This window comes from Eleutherodactylus coqui, chromosome 11 (assembly GCF_035609145.1).
Source record: "Eleutherodactylus coqui strain aEleCoq1 chromosome 11, aEleCoq1.hap1, whole genome shotgun sequence".
Classification (NCBI taxonomy): Eukaryota; Metazoa; Chordata; class Amphibia; order Anura; family Eleutherodactylidae; genus Eleutherodactylus; species Eleutherodactylus coqui.
Window position 1 is genome coordinate 23,973,749 of NC_089847.1, and position 19,099 is coordinate 23,992,847.

Consider the following 19,099-nt stretch of genomic DNA (forward strand, 5'->3'; position numbering starts at 1 on the left):
CCTTCTAAGTAGTATAACTGGAGATCTGGGAGGGCCATTCCTGCCTGATCTTTGGGCCTTTGTAGCAATGAAAGGCTTAATTTAGAGCGAGTAGAATTCCATATAAATGATATAAGGGAATTAAAGGAGTGGAAAAAAAATGCTTTGGAACACTCAGTGGCATATAATGCAATACTTATAGGCATTTGGGCTGAATTGCCATTTTGACCAGATTTATGCGTCTGGCTACCAATAGTGGTAATTTAGCTCATTTCTTTAGCTTGTACCTTAGGGTTTCTTGTAACGGTACAATATTATCTGCTAAAGCATTATGATAATCACGAGACATAATTATCCCTAAATATTTGAATGTGGAGACTACGGCTAGATTATACCTAGAAACACAAGGATCATTTTTAGGGTTATTGCCCGTGTATAGAATTGTGGATTTAGTCCAATTGACATGTAGCCCAGAGAATTGGGAATACTTATCCATATGGGTCAAAGATCGAGAGAAGCAGATGTCAGGGTTCGATAAAAAAAGGATTGCATCGTCTGCATAAAGACCCACTTTGCTCTCAAGTTCCCCCCCCACCTGATGCCCAACACATTGGTGAATGATCTCAAATGGATCGCCAGAGCTTCTATGGCTATGGTAAATTTGGCCGCGGACAAGGGGCATCCCTGGCGGGTGCCTTTTGGGAGTGGGGAAGTCAGTAGAAGGGACACCATTTACTACCACATTGGCCCTCGGGGATTTGTATATAATTGTAATCCATTGCCTAAACTTGGGGCCGAACCCAAAACGGGCCAGGCAGGCCTCTAGAAAGTTCCACTCTAGGGAGACAAAGGCTTTCATCATATCCAATGATACAAGAGCCCAAAGCATGTGGTATTGGCTACCCAATTGAATGATCGCCTGAACCTTACGAATATTAATCGTTGTGGATTTGCCTGGCATAAAGCCTATCTGGTCAGGATGTATAATAGATAGAATTACCTGGTTCAATCTAGTGGCCAGAATTTTTGTTAAGATTTTATAGTCTACATTGACTAATGAGATGGGGCGATAAGAGCTACATTCCGTTGCGTCTGGTCATTAGATTTTAGGAGTTTAAGCCAGAATGGGTGTAATTTCCAAGTTGGGGTGATCCTAAAGCTGGGAAATTTTAGGGATAGTAATATTGGGCTATGGTCTGATACACCTTGTGAGCAATGAATTATATTAGATAGGTAGAGCGCCAGTGTCGGGGAACATAATATATAGTCTATTCTTGATAGCGTGTTGTGGCCCGTGGAATGACAAGTGAATTCGAGGGTGTCAGCGTGTCGCAAACGCCAAAGCTGTTGCATAGGAGAGCTATCTGTGACGGGGGCTCCGGGGGACGATTGGAACCTGCCCTTAAGCTGGGTTCATTACCTGATTAAAGTCCCCCATGTAGATAACATAAGCCGAAGGAAACTGATGAGCAAACATTAAAGCAGCCTGTAGAAGGTAAAGGTTGTTATGAGGTGGGTTGTATATACATAAAATAACATAGGGTTTAGAATCAATCTCTGCGTATACAAACACAAATCTACCCTCAGGGTCCCTTCTAACATTTATGGGATTCCACCTTAATGGTTTGTGGATAAGGAGTGAGACTCCTCTAGAAAAGGAAGTATGAAAGGAGTGACATATCCACTGGACCCATGCTTTTTTAAGGGCGTCAGCTTTATCTATAGTAAGGTGAGTTTCTTGCAAACTCACAATGTGGGGGTTAACTTATTTAATATAAAACTGCTTTTCGTTTGGTAGCGGTACCCAGACCTCGCACGTTCCAACTAAAACATGACAACGACACTGGAAAACATAGTGGCATATAACACAAATCAGAGTTTCTAAATAGAGGTGCGTCTTGCGCGTATTAGAATAAAAATTATACCAGCACAGACTTATTTGTAACATAATAGGAACTGTCAGGGTAATTTCTGCGTACAGCACCAATCAGGCCCACCCCAATGCCCCGCTGCCGGCGGTAAAGAAGAGACACCACACACGGAGGTCTAGTATCGTTCCTCACACGGGGACATGACTGCGCACTTTATTACAGATTACATGGGATCTTATACCCTTTGGTCTCATCACTAGGAATGGGTGATGGGCTCATTGGCTCAAATTCACCGCATAACCATATATGGGAAGTCCGGATTTCCGGCCTGAGACAGTGAAAGTTATATACGTAGTTGAACAGTCGTTATCTAGATATGGCGCTTCTGGGAAAACAGCCAAGTTCACGGCCTTCGTGTTCGGTTCTGTATCATCTCTGAATTTCTGGACACATCTCTCTCGGCCTTGCAAACTTTTGGAATATCTGATGTAAGGCGACATATAAGTTTTTCTCATTTTAACTTTGAATAGAACTTGCATATAGGTATAAAAGCATAAAAAAACATATGGCAATATATACATATTCCCTCACAAACCCCCCTAAAAACTTATATGGAGATCAAACACCAGGCCTTGCACTCTTCCTCGGTCGCCTCTCCCTTGCGTCAGGGTTTCTCCACTGCCCGTAAGTCCCTACTCCTAGGAGGGGAGATCCCTACCTCACCTCAGAAGGAGGCCATGGATTCCCTGGGCTCATTTCCGGGCATCCATACCCTCTATCTGTACAAGTTAACACCCCGCAGGGTGTGCCCTCGCTCGAACCTAAGGTCTTCTGCACTATCCCTAGGCAAATGGGAAGTCCACTGACAATTCATCTTATGAGACTGAGGCGGCGCAGTACTAGTCCATCTCTCCATTCTTCTGGTAACGTACGTGGTTGGCATTATCAGAACTGGCTCTTCATCTTTTTCAAACAAGGGAAATGTTGGTGTCACATTATCCAGTCCCTTACTCATACTCTTTTTGATCAAAGGGATAATACACGTACAGGAAATTACATACCCCACCTCTTTCTGCTAAAATCATATCCAGGGCCACTCTATTTTGGAACGCCATGGATGCAGTGGACCCTAACTGGTCAGCTAACCCTTGCAAAGCATCCCTGGTGTAGTTTACAAACCTCTGCTGATTGTAATAGATAATATTATTGTAGATTGGATGAATTATAACAGTGACAATAGCAAATAAGGAATCAAAACCTGCTTTAACCTGATTTCTAGAATTAAATTCATCTGGCACCCCCCTTGGCACTCCTATTGCATCTATGTATACATGTGGATCAAAGTTACCACCTGGAGTCTCAACTTATCTCTTAGCACAATGCGGTGTTGGATTCTCACCCTCAGTGTAGTCTTCATATTGCACATTTGATTGTATTTATTTGTTCTGATCCCTGAAACAGGGGGCTAGTGTACAGTAGTCAAAGGTGTGTGTTAGAGGAATTGTACCACATTATCGCATGTAAAGGATATGCAGGATCATGAGTCCTGTGCTCCAGGACTCAGGGCCTTTTTGCAGTGGGAGGTGTGGAACCAAGTGGGCTTTCCTTTGAGCTTGACTGCAGTTGGGGTGGTGAGCAACATCTGGTAGGGACCTTCAAACCGGGTTTCTCTCTCAAACTTTTTTACATAAACTAAACTGAAACAGTCTGAACAGCTAACAGTTGACATCCCGCTTAACAGTGATGCATCGCGGGAGAAAAAAGTAAGCTACAATTTACCTTTGAAAGTAGCGGTTGTTGTGAGTGGGGATATTCCAGTGGCCTATAGGGAATTGGTTTACGAAATAAATTTCTTAAGCATGGCATCGGGCTATTGCCATGATAGTGGCTACGCGAGGACAGGTATATATTCTAGGTCTGTGTAGAGACAGAGGAAGGGAAGGATATAACTTCTTGTCTCGACCATATACAGCATCGCCCATAGGCCAGTGGATTATAGGCTCAATCAGACGCCGCAGGGTTCACATCATGCATCTCAGATCAGGATTATGCAACATCAGGTGACACAGGGTGCATACGGAGCCACTCCATGGCCTCAGTAGGGGAGTGTAGGACTCAGTGGGCTCTCTCCACCGTAAAGGGGACAGAGAAGGTGTCGTCTCCCAATGTGGATTTAAGCCAGTTCTCTGCAAATGATTCTGGTTGGGAACCTTCCATTTTCTCTAGGAGACCGATTAAACGTAAGTTGTTACGGCGAAAACGGTTCTCCAGGTCATCTGTTTTGGATTGACAAAACTCCGATTGTCTTATGGCTTTCTGTACTGCTGCCGGGAGCGGGCACAGGGAGTCCTCCAAGCTAGAGACAGTCTTTCATCTCATGTATCCTACCCCACATGTTACGCAGATCCTGTCTTAAGAGAGTAACATCTGATTTAACGTCCTCTATCTTGCCCATAAGGGAGGACTTGCAGGTGTTAATTGCTTTAAATAGTTGGTGCATAGTTGGTTCCAGGCCTTGCCCAGGGTCGCTCTCATTATTTCTTACCTGGACAGTCTGCGTTGAACGCCGCGTGTGATCGGGTGTGTCAGTACGTGAAAATTCTTTTAATTTTTTTTTTTTGCAGCGGTGCAGCTTTTGGTCCGGGTTCTCATGTTGAGCAGTTGTGAAGCCGAGACAGTTAACAGAATGTGTATTAGCACTTCTGTGCCACAGTATTAGACTAGCAAAATTGACCGTATCACTTGAGAAAGAGGTAAAATGTCAGTTCAGTAAATACAGGGGTCTCACACGGGACTTTAAATGAGTAGTACAACAAGAGTCCACCGTGTTGTGGGTTATAGTAGCTGGACGAGGGCAGCGCTCAGTGATGTTCCAGCGGCATCCGCCAGGTGGAGTGCGCCGATCGCCAAGCACAGGTGGTACAAGGTAGCAGACAGCAGCGAGTGGAGTGTTGGAGTGCAGTTCAGCTCCCGCTCCAGCACGCAGTCCGAATCAGATCATCCAGGAGCAGGGAACCCACTGATGCCCGAGCCAGCCACCTGCAGCAGGATCAGCAGGTCGGAATTAACCCGGCAGGGTAACAGTTTGGGTAGGGAGGTCAGGATAGATTACCGGATGATATAGTCCCCTGGGGAGCTTCACTCACAGGCCACCGTCCATCTTGTTCGCTGGCTACGCCCTTTCCTTTTCCTTCTAGTCCTTTCGCTACCGGCAGCAACATATCCATGGACAGAGTCTTGTACTATGGACAAGACAGGATGAGACCTTTCCGTATGGGTTCACGAAGTCCCGATACAAAGGCAGACAAAAGCATCTGGGAATGTACTTTTGGTATGCATGGAGAAGCCTAGATCATTAAACAACTGGATCAGGAGTGTGTGGTACTTCTACACGGACTCCCCCGTACCCTGGGTGACGTCTTGGATGGTGGTAGCTTGATCTGCAAGGCGGTCCTGGGCCCACACCTTGATCTGTTCACAGAACTGGACACCGGATTCATAAGTGATATCGCTCTATATTCTGTGGGTCCAGATATTTCTCAATAACTGACCACTAGGTGTCTCCTGCTTTAACTTCGGTAAGGGCCTGGAAGTCCTTTCAGGTGGCACTGAAATTCTTCTAAATTTGCACCAGTCTCCGATAAAAGAGCATTGGGTCAAGCATACTGGTCTGGAGGCTGGATGTTTAAGTAAGGTTAAAAGAAACATACATCACAGGAGCGTCAGCTGGAGGCTGGACTCCCACCGGTATGGGGGGCTGTGGGCTAGGGGCTAAGCATGAGGGCCCTGGCATCAGGTCCTGCTGGTCACCACTAGTGTTATTAAAATATTCAAGGCAATTCTGGGCACTTCGAATGTCTCTCTGTACTCCTTGGAATTCCCCCAAGAGGCTACGGGTCACATTAGCACTAGAGGGGGATGGATCTGCCCATGGGTGGAATCCGTGGCCAAGGGGCAGGTTGGAGGAACCATCTTCCCCTAACATCATCAGGGTAAAACTGCCAAAATTGGGCTGGCTAACCAGATCTACAGTGCCTTCTAGGGACAGGGGATGGTACATGGAAAGAGCCACCCAGATGCAGCACTGGATATAGGGGTGTCAGAAGATAAGGCCTCCCTGGTGTAGCAAGATGGCCACTGTAGGAGGAAGGGGCGGGGTGTGGCGCGGCAGAGCTTCCGGATGAGGCAAGATGGACGCCGGAGGAGGAAGGGGCGGGGTGTGGGGCCTCAGAGCTTTCGGGTAAGGCAAGATGGCCACCGGAGGAGGAAGGGGCAGAGTTTAGACCTGTCCGGGTTGGGGAGGGAGTGGAAGTGATGTCACACTGATGGGAGGAAGTGACGTCAGGGTAGGGGCGGGGCACCTCACAATTGCTGCAGACATCACGCCATGAGGGATTTTGAACATTGCAAACGCGGCAAGTCCAGCAGGGATGGCCACCATCATAGGGAGGGGGTGTAGTCGACACAAAGGCATTACATTGTTCATGATACAGGTAATACACATCCCCCCTCTCTCACCTCCTCCTTCACCCAATTCTGCTTGTGAATCCCTTTTGCTACTCTATACCACCCTTCAGTAGCCTGAAGCACCTCCCTGTCTGCCAGAGCCCCCTTCATATCTCTCAAAACTGTCCTCCATTGTTCTGGCTACAGTCTACCGCATGTGATCTTTTCCCATCCCGCAACTTTCCTGATCCTTTCCCATTGCTTAGCAAACTCTGCTCCCTCCCTCTCAGCAACTAAATCACATGCTTTATGCCCCTTATCTTTGCTCACTTTGTTCCGCATTTTCTGGAATCCCTGGACAACCTAGATCTATGCCCAACCGAATCAATCTGCCCAATTCTACTCTGCCTGCTAATTCTATCCTGTCTTGAATTGCTGGGCACATTAGTACTCTGTCTACAAATTCCACCTTCTTCAAATCCTCCCAGTATAACCCCTCCTTTCCCCGCAAATCACAATCCACATTAACTCCATAACACCGAACAAAAAGGACACACAGGATTACTGGAGAACATCCACAGTGGCTGAAGGTGTATGTCTCACCTACCTTTGCAACAGCCCACACTCTATTAGTAATCCCCAGTAGCACACCCTGCACACACTTTGGACATGACATTTGACTATACACAAAGTCTGACAATTATATTCAGTGACCAAGACCTCAACAATATCTGGCGTATCCAGCCATCATGCACCATGGCTATAATCCCTGCGTATCCTTCCTGACGTATAATAGCATATATTGTGCTTGATCATACGAGTGAATACGCATATTTTAAATTTTCCTGGCCCTGCTCTCCAAGTGTATTAGGGCAAACCATGCAGTATTACGCAGGAGAGTATGCCCCGGGCGTGCTCCCTCAAAGTGTATAGGAACACACTGTGCCTTGCTATACAGCCCAAGTCCGCCCTACTACAAATTAACCCTCACAAAATCTGTGTCTCGTTCTTGTGTACACCGTCTTTAAAAGGCTCAATCACGACATTCACAGCATACAGAATACCCCTAGACATGTTACACGGTGGAAATTTGGAGTAGGCAAAACTAAATTACCTGACTTTTGGTGATTGCCAGCAGTTTGGCTTAGGGACAGGCAGATTAACAATTGCAAGTCAGTTCACACAGGTAGATTAACGTAAAAGCAATCTTACCGTGTTCTGTAGATTTTGGGCCCACTGATTTCCGCATGCTATCTGCCAATCTTTGTATTGTCCAGACTGCTGCTGATCACAGCCTACTTACCCACCAAAGGGAAGCCACTGTTCTAGATCTGAATTTCTTCAGCAGGGTGTGAGGTATTCTGTAGCTTCGTAATTATGAAGAATGGCATGCACACACAATGAAAGAAAGCCAATTTGACACAAGTTATCAGTCTTGAATCTCAATCAGCTCTGGGGAGTTACAATCCCAGAGCTTCTTTTATTAAAACACAATACCTGCAGGCTCCATTAAAAGCAGTGAAGCATTGACAGAGAGAGCTATATCACTCACAGACCGATATCGCTCTCCCCATCACAGCGTGCGTCTCCCATAATGACGCAGGTCTTCCAGTCATGTGACCGGCGTCATCAGAAGCACACACGCTGAGGAAAGAGACAGAGCAGTGCATCATGGGAACTACCACAGCAGTGCCATCTTTGAATGATTCTACAGGTCAGCACAAGGAGAGAAAAAGGAATAAAACAGGTTAGCAGAATATTGATTTTTATGTGTAATGCTGTATTGTACAATGCTTTTACTCTGCAGGGCATGTATGGGGGAAAGAACTTAACTTTGGGTGGCCGGACAACCCCTTTAAGGGGTCTAGTTTTCAATATGGGGTCATTTTTGGGGGTTCTCTGTCGTTTGAGCCGCTCAATAGCTCTACAAGTGAGAAATTGGACCTGGAAATTATACAGTTGTATCCTGAAATCCAACAGGGTACATATACTTCAGGACCCGAAAAAACAAACTAGAAATAAGTGAAAAAAACGTAATTCTCGTAAGAATTAAAGGATATTAACAATTTTATTTACAAAAGCATTTCCCCTTATATATAGCAATAGAAGTTGCAAAAAACTGAGAAATGCTTTATAACAAAAGTTTATGATATTTCTGTAGGAACTCTATTGAGGCATGCCGACATCCCCCGGCTATCATAACAGCAGGACGACACCTCGCGATCTAATTGTGAAGGGCCATTTGGGACCTCCCATCGCCAATTGGGAAATTTAAATGCTGCTGTCAGAATATAAAGCAGCAAACAGAGGGTTAACAGCCATGGTCATTGTGAACTCCAGCTTCAGTCATGTATGAAGAGGGTTTGGCCTCCGAGCTTGCAGAATATTAACCCCGTCCACATAAGGTATATGTATTCGCCTTGAGGTATGAAGGGGTTAAAAGAGTAGCCGTCATGTCCTCACATCAGTGGGGCCAACTGCAGAACTTTCCAGCCTCAGTCATATCAGTACAAACGACAAATGGGAAAAGTTTAAAAGGATCCTAATCACCTCATGCGAGCAGTTCATTCCCTTTAAAAATAAAAGAACTTCAAGTAAAAGGAAACCCTTGTGGCTCGACAAGACTGTAAGGGGGGGAGGGGGCAATAAACGATAAAAAGAAAGCGTTCAAACTACTAAAGTAAGAAGCCATCGAAGAAGCGCTACAATCATACAGGGAACAACCAAATATGCAAAGATAAGATCAAAATTGCTAAGAAAGAGGCTGAAAGACTGATCGCCAAAGAGCGCAAAACCAACCCGAAACTATTTTTCAACTATATTAACAGCTAAATGATTTGCACTGAGAGCACTGGCCCTTTAACAAATAATGCAGGAGAAATCATTGAAGATGATGGAGGGAAGGCAAACTTATTAAATAGTTTATTTTCAAGCGTATTCATGAACGAAAAGGAAATGACCCACGAGATGCAAGGGAATAAAATGAACCCCTCACAAAATGTCTCATACGCAACGCAGGAGGAAGTGCGGAACGGTTAAAAAAGATTAAAATCGATAAATCGCCTTAGTACCCAAGGGTACTAAGGGAACTAAGTGATGCGATAGCTAGGCCGCTATATCTAATATCACGACCGGGGTTGTACTATTGGATTGGCGCATTGCCAACGTGGCTCCAATTTACAAAAAGGGGTCCAAAAGTGAGCCTGGTAACTACAGGCCGGTAAGTCTCACTTCAATAACTGGAAAAATATTCGAGGGGTTTCTGAGAGATGCCATCGAAGAGTACCTCAAGGAGAGCAACGGAATAACTCCTCACCAGCATGGGTTCATGAAGGGTCGATCATGTGAGACCAATCTGATCAGCTTCTACAATGAAGTAAGCTCTAGGCTGCACCTGGGAGAGTCTATTGATCTCGTATATCTGGACTTCTCCAAAGCATTTGGCACCGTGCCCCATAATAGGCTGATATATAAAATGAGGCAGCTCGGATTGGGAGAAAACGTGTGTATCTGGGTAAAGAACAGGCTCAGAGATAGAAAGCAGAGGGTGGTAATAAACGGTTCATGCTCTGATTGGGCCACCGTCGCTAGTGGGGTGCCACAGGGTTCAGTATTGGGCCCCACTCTGTTCAATATATTTATCAACGACCTAATTAAGGGGCTGCACAGTAAAATATCAATATTTGCAGATGACACAAAATTATACAATATAATCAATGCAATGGAGGACAATGTACGCCTACAAAAGGACTTAGATAAGCTAGGGGCTTGGGCAGAAAAATGGCAAATGAATTTCAATGTTGATAAATGTAAGGTTATGTACTTGGGTAGGAGAAACAGATGTCACCAATATACACTAAATGGGGTACAGCTAGGGAAAAATGAGATGGAAAAAGACCTGGGGGTACTAGTGGATTGTAAATTAAACTGGAGAAACCAATGCCAGTCAGCTGCTGCAAAAGCTAATAAAGTCTAGGGGTGCATTAAAAGAGGTATAGGGGTGAGGGACGGGAACATTATCCTCCCACTATATATGGAACTTGTTAGGCCTCACATGGAATACTGCGCACAGTTCTGTTGCTCAGGAAAGATGTTACAGTGCTTGAGGGGGTTTAAAGAAAGGCAACTAAACTAATACATGGAATGATGGGACTGGAATACCCAGAGAGGCTATTAAAATTGGGATTATTTACCCTGGAAAAAAGACGGCTAAGGGGCGACCAAATCACTATGTATAAATACATGAGTGGACAATACAAGGATCTCTCCCATGACCTGTTTATACCCAGGACTGCGATGGTAACGAGAGGGCATCTGCTTTGTCTAGAAGAAAGCAGGTTCCATCACCAACACAGAAAAGGGTTCTTTACTGTAAGAGCAGTGAGACTGTGGAACTGAGTATGTGGTGATGGCAAAATCCATAGAGGAGTTTAAAAGGGGACTTGATGTCTTTCTAGGGGGGAAGGCTATTACAGGATATAAATCTTAGGTTAATTGTTAATCCGGGTATACAGGCAGGTAGGAACTATTAGAGGTTGATCCAGGGATTAGTCTGATTGCAATTAGGGAGTCGGGAAGGAAGTTTCCCCCAAAAGGGCTAATTGGCTCCTGCCTTTGGTTTTTTTTGCCTTCTTCTGGATCAACAACATAGGAGGATAAACCGGCTGAACTAGATGGACATTGTCTTCATTAGGCCTTACATACTATGTTACTATTGTGCTCTATGGTCGTGGACATACCTGTAGCCTGTATGCAATTACATTGCGTACAGGCTGCGAGTTCTCGTGTCATCGCTAAGCATCGGCGTGGGAAATATAAAATTAAAAAAAAAAGGTGTACTGTGCATGTGTGAGGACGTAGCACATTATGCGGCCATATGCAGGGTCACAGCTGGGATCTGCTTCAGGCCTCCATGAGCAGATTCCACATACGGCTGTGTGATTCAGATCGCTACCTGCAATGCCTACGTAATTTACAAGTTCCTGGAAACGCTCACTTTCCTGCAGTTCCAGGAGCAGTTTGTTGAGAAGCTGTTTGATACCACCGCACCTCAGCAAGGCTACTAATCTGAGGAGGTGTAAATGTTCACAGAGCGCAACTTTTTACACTCTATCCCTGCCACCGAGTTCAAGAAATACGCAGTAAAAAAAAAATCCAGAATTAATGTGTTTTCTCTCTCTGTTCTCAAAGAAAAAAAAACAGTAAAAGTTTTACAATATATTATATGTACCCAAAAATGGTACAAATAAAAACTACTGTTCACCACATAAGAAAACAAGCCCTCATACGGCCATGTCGACGGAAAAATAAAAACATTATGGCTTTTGTGAAGTGGAGTTGAAAATCCCCCAAAATCCTTCCGTTCTCATGGCCAAAATAGGCCATGTCCTTAAGGGCTCATGTCCACGGGGAAAAGAAGAATTAAAATCCGCAGCGGATTTTAACTCTTCTCCCGCGCACGGATCCGCACCCCATAGGGATGCATTGACCACCCGCGGGTAGATAAATACCCGCGGATCGTCAATAAAAGTGATTTTAAAAAAAATGGAGCATGAAAAAATCTGGACCATGCTCCATTTTCATGTGGGTCTCCCGCGGGGACGGCTCCCGCGGGCTTCTATTGAAGCCTATGGAAGCCGTCCGGATCCGCGGGACACAAAAATCACATTTTACTTACCCGCTCCGGTTCTTCTCTTCGGCGCCGCGCCATCCTCTCTCAGCCGCGGCCGGATCATTTTGATTCGGCCCGACGCATGCGCGGGGCACGTCACCGACGTCATCGTGCACATCCGCCGAGCCGAAGAATGAAGATCCGGCCGCGACGAGAGAAGATGACGCCGCCGCGAAGAGAAGAAACGGAGCGGATGGGAGGTGAGTTTATTGTCATTTATTCTTATTTTCAGCGCTCATGTCCGCGGGGCAGGAGGGACCCGCTGCAGATTCTACATGTAGAATCCGTAGCGGGCCCGATTTTCCCCGTGGACATGAGGCCTAAGGGGCTGTTCAGAATTAGAAAAACATGTCTGCTTTCTTCCAAAAACAATGTCACAACTGATATTTGTATGTGTGTGGTACTAAAACTAAGTCCCATTCACTGTAATGGAGCTCAGCTGCAATACTAGACACTATCCATGGTCAGCTGTGGTGCTGTTTCAGAAACAGAGCAGCCATGTTTTTCTAATCCTGGACAACTTTTTTAAACAATTACTAATATCTGAGAAGACGTCCATATGGGCCTAATCACACAGCTCAGACAAATTCTGTTTTATTGGTTGTGCACCATGCGATCAGAAAATGGTTTTAACAGGTGATACGATTGTCTGTGTGAATACACCCTAGAATGAGAACTTCATGTAAAGTCAATGCGTGCTAGTAAATTCCAACTCACCTCAACTGCCAGGATCACATTATCCTTCTCAGTAATTCTATCTTCATATGTGAGTAACAAAGCTGACAAATATTTCATCTCCAGCTGCAAAGAAATACATGAGTTACTAAAAGCTAATTGATGGATTAAAACGCGCCAAATCTAACTGTTCGTGTCAGCCAACTGCTAAAATATGGAGTTAAAGGGAACCTGTCATTACCTATAAACAGTATAAAAAATTTCAGCTGAGGCACGAGAAAGTGCTTTTTTATACTTACTCCCCATTCCCTAGCCGGCAGCTCTGGAAACTGGCAGTTTCTGCAATGGGGTCATCTTTGCAGGAAGCAGGTGCATGCGTACTCTTCCTTACACGTTATGGCTTTTGAAAAGTGGAGTTGAAAATCCCCCAAAAATCCTTCCGTTCTCATGGCCAAAATAGGCCATGTCCTTAAGGGGCTGTCCAGAATTAGAAAAACATAGCTGTTTTCTACTAAAAACAATGTCACAACTGACAATTGATTGTGTGTAGTGCTGAAACTAATAAACTTAATTCACTGTAATGGAGCTCAGCTGCAATACCAGACACTATCTATGGTCAGCTGTGGCGCTGTCTCTGGAACAGAGCAGCCACGTTTTTCTAATCCTGGACTTTTTTAAACAATCACCTAATGTCTGAGTAGATGTCCGTATGGGCCTGATCACACAGTGCAGCCACATTCTGTTTTATTGGTTGTGCACCGTGTAATTAGAAAATGGTTTTAACAGGTGATACGATTGTCTGTGTGAATACACCCTAGAATGAGAACTTCATGTAAAGTCAATGCGTGCTAGTAAATTCCAACTCACCTCAACTGCCAGGATCACATTATCCTTCTCAGTAATTCTATCTTCATATGCCAGTAACAATGGTGACAAATATTTCATCTCCAGCTGCAAAGAAATACATGAGTTACTAAAAGCTAATTGATGGATTAAAACGCGCCAAATCTTACTTTTCGTGTCAGCCACCTGCTAAAATATGAAGTTAAAGGGAAGCTGTCATCACCTGTAAGCAGTATAAAAAGTCCGGCTGAGGTACATGAAAACTAGATTTTTGTAAAGAACTTGCCGTAAAATCTCTTTCTCGTTTTGTTCATTGGAGGACACAACAAAGACCTTGGGTATAGCTTCTGCCACTAGGAGGCGACACTAAGCATAAAATTTTTAAGTCCTCCCACTAGCTATACCCCCCTGCAAGCAACATGCTAGTGCAGTTTGTATGCAAGCAGTAGGAGCAGCCAGTAGGATATGACAAGAATAGATAATGAATAACCATACTCACGAACTGTAATCCATTGTAACACCATGTGTGATCGCACTGAGAACACTCCAACCAAGAGGAGTATATGTTATAGTCCTAATACCACACTGGGTGGGTGCTGTGTTCCCCCATGAACAAGATGAGAAAGAGATTTATGGCTCTGTCCATCTGTCATCCTGGACTGCATGGAACTGCAGGAGGGGCAACAGGGGAGTTACTGACAGGCAAGGCTCAACACGGTCCAGAGCAGAGATGGGGAGCGATGAGTCCAGAGGATCCCTGTGCAAGAACTCCTTCTCTAAGGAAGGTAATACAGGAGTCAGCAAGTCTGGAGTAATGCTGACCATTAGTACACTGCGGTAGGCTGGCTGCAGGGAACTGCAGGAGGGGCAACAGGGAAGCTACCGATAGGCAAGGTTCAACCCGGTTTGGAGTAGACATGGGGAGCGCTGAGTCCGGAAAATCCCTGTGCGAGTACTATTCCTGGTATGGAAGGTACTACAGGTCCCAGCAAGCCCACATTCACTGAAGTGGATTGTGGGGAGGAAGTCTGGGTTGGGAGGTGCTAGGTGCATATGGAGTGGACAGCATAGCCATGAACAACCGCCGCATGCTGCCGAAACGGGTCGCACAGGAGCAAAATACACCAGCCTATGGCGGTCATAGTTCAAGCAGTACAGCGGCAAATTACACCGAAAACACGCCTGGCGGCCCTGAACTCTGCGCTGACCGGCGGCAAAAACACATAGGTTATACACTGGCCTATCCTGCAGCGGCGACATACTCAGGGCGCGCGCCCGATGTGGCACCAGGCCGCTGGCGGCTACGAGCTGCAGCACTGCTAGGCAGATGGCTCCACGCTAGACCGGGTGCGTGGTTGCACTGCACGAGGGCAGCGTGGCGGGGCCATCCCCCCCACATGGCTGCCATAACGCCTGAGCTACGTGGTGGCTCCATCCGGCTGCCATATGGCGGCTAATCACAGCCTCGGGCGGCACACCACAATCTGCAGGCGGCCCACTACAATCCGCGGGTGGCACAACACAAGCCGCAGGGGCACACTACAAGCTGCGGGCAACACAGCACAAGCCGCAGGCGGCACTACTTCTAGCCGCGGGCGGCACAGCACAAGCTGCACTACTGCTAGCCGTGGGTGGCACCACCATAAGCCGCAGGGCACACTACAAGCCACGGGTGGCACCACCATAAGCCACAGGGGCACAGCACAAGCTGCAGGCGGCACACTCCGCGCAGCCCCAAGAAGCTGCGGGCCATACGAATAAAAGAGCACAATCACACGGTGGACACCCAGTTACAGTCCGCACGGTGGCGGACTCACAAAATAAAACCACATACTTACCTCTTGACTGAGGTAGGGAGGATTCCCAACTGCAGCAGAACTTCTCCCCACCATCGCCTGCCTTTAGGAAGGGTGGGGATTCCGGACTGTAAGAAAGGGGGGATCTATGGCTGGTGGGTCACATCCAGGTTGGCGCCTGAATGTGCCTCCTTGTCTTCTGAGGGACCAGGCAGACAACAGAAGGTTAGCTCCATTCTGTTTGCCCTCCTCAGTGGGTTAACAGGGAGAGTCGTGTCTCAATGTTATTCCCTGGTCTTCTGGAAAAAGTTAAAGTGAAAAATAAAAGATGAAGAAAATAGTCTCTGTGATGAGACCGTCTGCCTCCTACGACACTAAGCTAAAAGCTGAGCTAGCATGTTGTTTGCAGGGTGATATAGCTAGTGGGAGGAGTTAGCACTTTTATGCTTAGTGTCGCTTCCTAGTGGCAGAAGCTATTCCCAATGTCTTTGCTATGTCCCCCAATGATACAGACGGCAGCCCTGGAAACTGGCACTCAGTCTGTGCAATGGGCTCATCCCTGCAGGCGGCGGGCGCATGTACACTCTTCTTTATTGGTGTGCGCACGCACTCAATGCAGAGTCCGATGCGCAGACCTAGTGCCAGTTTCCAGCGCCAAAAGCGAAAGAACCAAGAGACGGGCAAATACAAAAAGCACATTACTGGAACTCAGCTCTGACCTGCAAGCCCATAAACTTAGTTTATGGTGCTTATAGTTGATGACAGATTCTCTTTAAAGCAAGCCTCTGGTCTTGGGACAAAATACCTCTTGTTGTCATTCTCCGCCAATTCCAGGCCCCGCTTTCAGTTGTCCAAGTATAAATCTGGTATTGCTGCAATCATAGTGACCCACAGTATAAAGCTAACATTATCCTACCACTATATAAGGCCTCACATGGAATACTGTGTACAGCTCTGGACACCGGTGGTCAGGAAAGATGTTCTAGTTCTTGAGGGGGTTCAAAGATGGGCAACTAAATTAATAAACAGGATGGGAGGACTGGGATACCCAGAGAGGCTATCAAAATTAGGATTATTTACCCAGGAAAAAAGATGATTAAGGGGCGACCAAATAACTATGTATAAATACATTAGGGGACAATATAAGGATTTCTCCCATGATCTGTTTATACCCAGGACTGCGACGGTAACAAGGGGGCACCCTGTACGCCTAGAGGAAAGAAGGTTTCATCACCAACACAGAAGGGGGTTCTTTACTGTAAGAGCAGTGAGACTGTGGAACTCTCTGCCTGAGGACGTGGTGATGGCAAAATCCATAGAGGAGTTTAAGAGGGGACTAGATGTCTTTCTAGAGCCCTCCTACATTACAGGATATAGACATTAAATGGTCAGAAGGGTTGTTGATTCGGGGATCTTCCAAACTTAGTCAGGAAGAAACGTTTTGCGGACTGTTGATCCAGGTATTATTCTGACTGCCATTAAGGGATAAATTGGCTTCTACCCCTAACTTTACTGTCAGAGCAGAGACTGTGTAACTGTCTGCCTGAGGACGTGGTGATGGCAAAGTTGATAGAGGAGTTTAAGAGGGGGGTAGACGTCTTTTTGGAATGCTATGATACTACACAATTTAGACATTAAATAACCAGCGGGGTTATTTATCCGAGTCTTGGAATCAGGTAGGAACTTTCAAACGTCGATCCAGGGATTATTCTGACTGCCATTATGGAGTTGGGAAGGATTTTGTTTCCCCCAAAAGGGCTAAAATGTCTTCTGCCTCATTGGGTTTATTTTTGCCTTCCTCTAGATCAACAAGGGGAGGTGAAAAAAGGCTGAATTAGATGGACATTGTGTCACTTTAGCCTAACGTATTATGTTACCACCATAACCTTCTCACTACTTAATGCACACTGCATGCTACTCTCCGATTGGCCAGTACCAATCAAGTAAGCAGCACTGACCGAAAGCAGGGCTCTGAGCCTATGGAACAGGAACAGGGATTTTAATCCAGCTCTGTATTTTTGCTAATGGCCAGGATTAAAGCTCAGGGCCAAGTGCTGTAGATTTACCACACCTGGTGTTTAAGGGGTTAAAGTAGAGCTGAATAATGTAACATCATGTTGCAAAGAATCTAGATATGAAGCATGTATCAACACAGTGATAATACAAATTTAACCATTAGATGACAGGGGCTGAGGGGGATGATAACCGAATGATGAGGAATTTTATGAAACTAGTAGTAGAAATTGAAACACATACTATACCAGAGAAGGCAAAGCCCCCTAGTGCAGGTACCAAGTCTCCTAGGGTGACATCACATTGTGATATTTTCTGGGCAGACTGTTTTTGCGGGGTGGTTTGACATTGCCTTTCCCAGTCATCTTTTACCCCCCAGCAAGCTGGGTACGGTACTCATTTTACCGACCTTGGAAGGATGGAAGGCTGAGTCAACTGTAAGTTGGCTACCTGAACCAAGCAGGGAATTGAACCTGCAACCTTAAGGTCGTGAGCAAGAACTTAGGATTGCATTTCCGCTGTCTTACCACTGCACCACACAAATTTTTAAAATCAGACAAATGCCGTCTCTAATACTGACTCAGTCTGTGCCTCTCCCTGACACTGTCCCTCAACACCACACCCAACTGTCCCTAAGCAGCCCCAAGTTGTCCCTATGGATGAACCTGTCTAAAATCTTGTAGAAAACCTTCCCAGAAGAGTGGGGGCTGTTATGGTGGCCTGACTCCATGTTAACCCCTTCCCAACATGCACAGTACATGTATGGGACACGTGGGGTATAATGGGGCTTTACTAGAGAGCCGAGCCTGCTAAAGAGGGCTGACATCTGCCGACTAAAGTCATGATCAGTGTTCACGCCTTGGCTGTTACCATGCTAAATGCCCCAATCGATGTTTGGGGCTGCTGGACGGTCCCAGTAATGCGATTGGGGTGTGCCACCCCATTGTCATTGCAGTTTGCACACCTTCAGGGCTGCTGTGAATGATAGCTTGTCAAAATGCAGTATAATGCAATAGTGTTGTATTGCCTTATACAGTAGGAGTGATCAAACAATCACAAGTTAAAGCCCCTCATGAGGACTTTAAAAAAATGTAAGAATGAGTAAACACAAGTTTTATTAAATATTAGAAAAAAATAAAAAGCTAGTAAAAGTAAAAAAAAAACAGCCTTTCCAAGTTATCTCATCAAGAAAAAAAATTAAATAAAATTTGGTATCACTGTGTCCGCAATAATCTAGATCAGTGGTTTCCAAACTTTTTCAGCCATGGAGCCCTTTTTGAAGCACAAGTTTCTGGTGGAGCCCCTAAGTGTGACAGAGGCTGTGGTCATATGTTTACTTCCATCATTATAAAAAGGACACAGTTGTTTAAAAAAAAACAAAACAGGGAGGCGCGCTGGAGCACTGGATGGGCTATTGATATACATTATATTTTAAATTAACATGCTGCAGAATTAAATCCTGCACCACATGTCAGTATCCACACAGGTTTTGTGCAGATTTTTTCCACAGTGTGTGATGAGATTTTCAAAATCTCAACCACTTTGCTGCTCCAGCAACTGTAAATTCAGCAGCAAACCTGCCCCGCGTTGTAATAGTGACCCCTATATTGGTGGCTCCAGTAGTAATACCATCCCCTATATTGGCTCCAGTAGTAATACCATCCCCTATATTGGTGGGCCCCTTGTCGTAATCATGACCTCCTATATATGGTGGGCCCCCTGCAGTAATCGTGTCCCCTATATTGGCCCCAGTAGTAACAGGTGACCCCTAGTGCGGCCCCAGGAGTAACAGGTGATCCCTAGTG

At 45.7% G+C, this 19,099-nt stretch overlaps 1 protein-coding gene across 1 annotated transcript in view; it reads right to left on the reverse strand.

Moving 5' to 3' along the window:
• Positions 1-247: 247 nt before the first annotated feature.
• LOC136581690 (cytoskeleton-associated protein 5-A-like) overlaps positions 248-19,099 on the reverse strand; it is a 50,367-nt gene continuing 31,515 nt past the window's right edge. Inside the window, exons 5-9 of the mRNA XM_066582314.1 lie at positions 13,510-13,593; positions 12,685-12,768; positions 4,997-5,092; positions 1,730-1,803; positions 248-374 (exon numbers count right to left, since the gene is read on the reverse strand). Of these exons, the coding sequence (XP_066438411.1) occupies positions 248-374; positions 1,730-1,803; positions 4,997-5,092; positions 12,685-12,768; positions 13,510-13,593 (465 nt within the window). The remainder of the gene's footprint in view (positions 375-1,729; positions 1,804-4,996; positions 5,093-12,684; positions 12,769-13,509; positions 13,594-19,099) is intronic.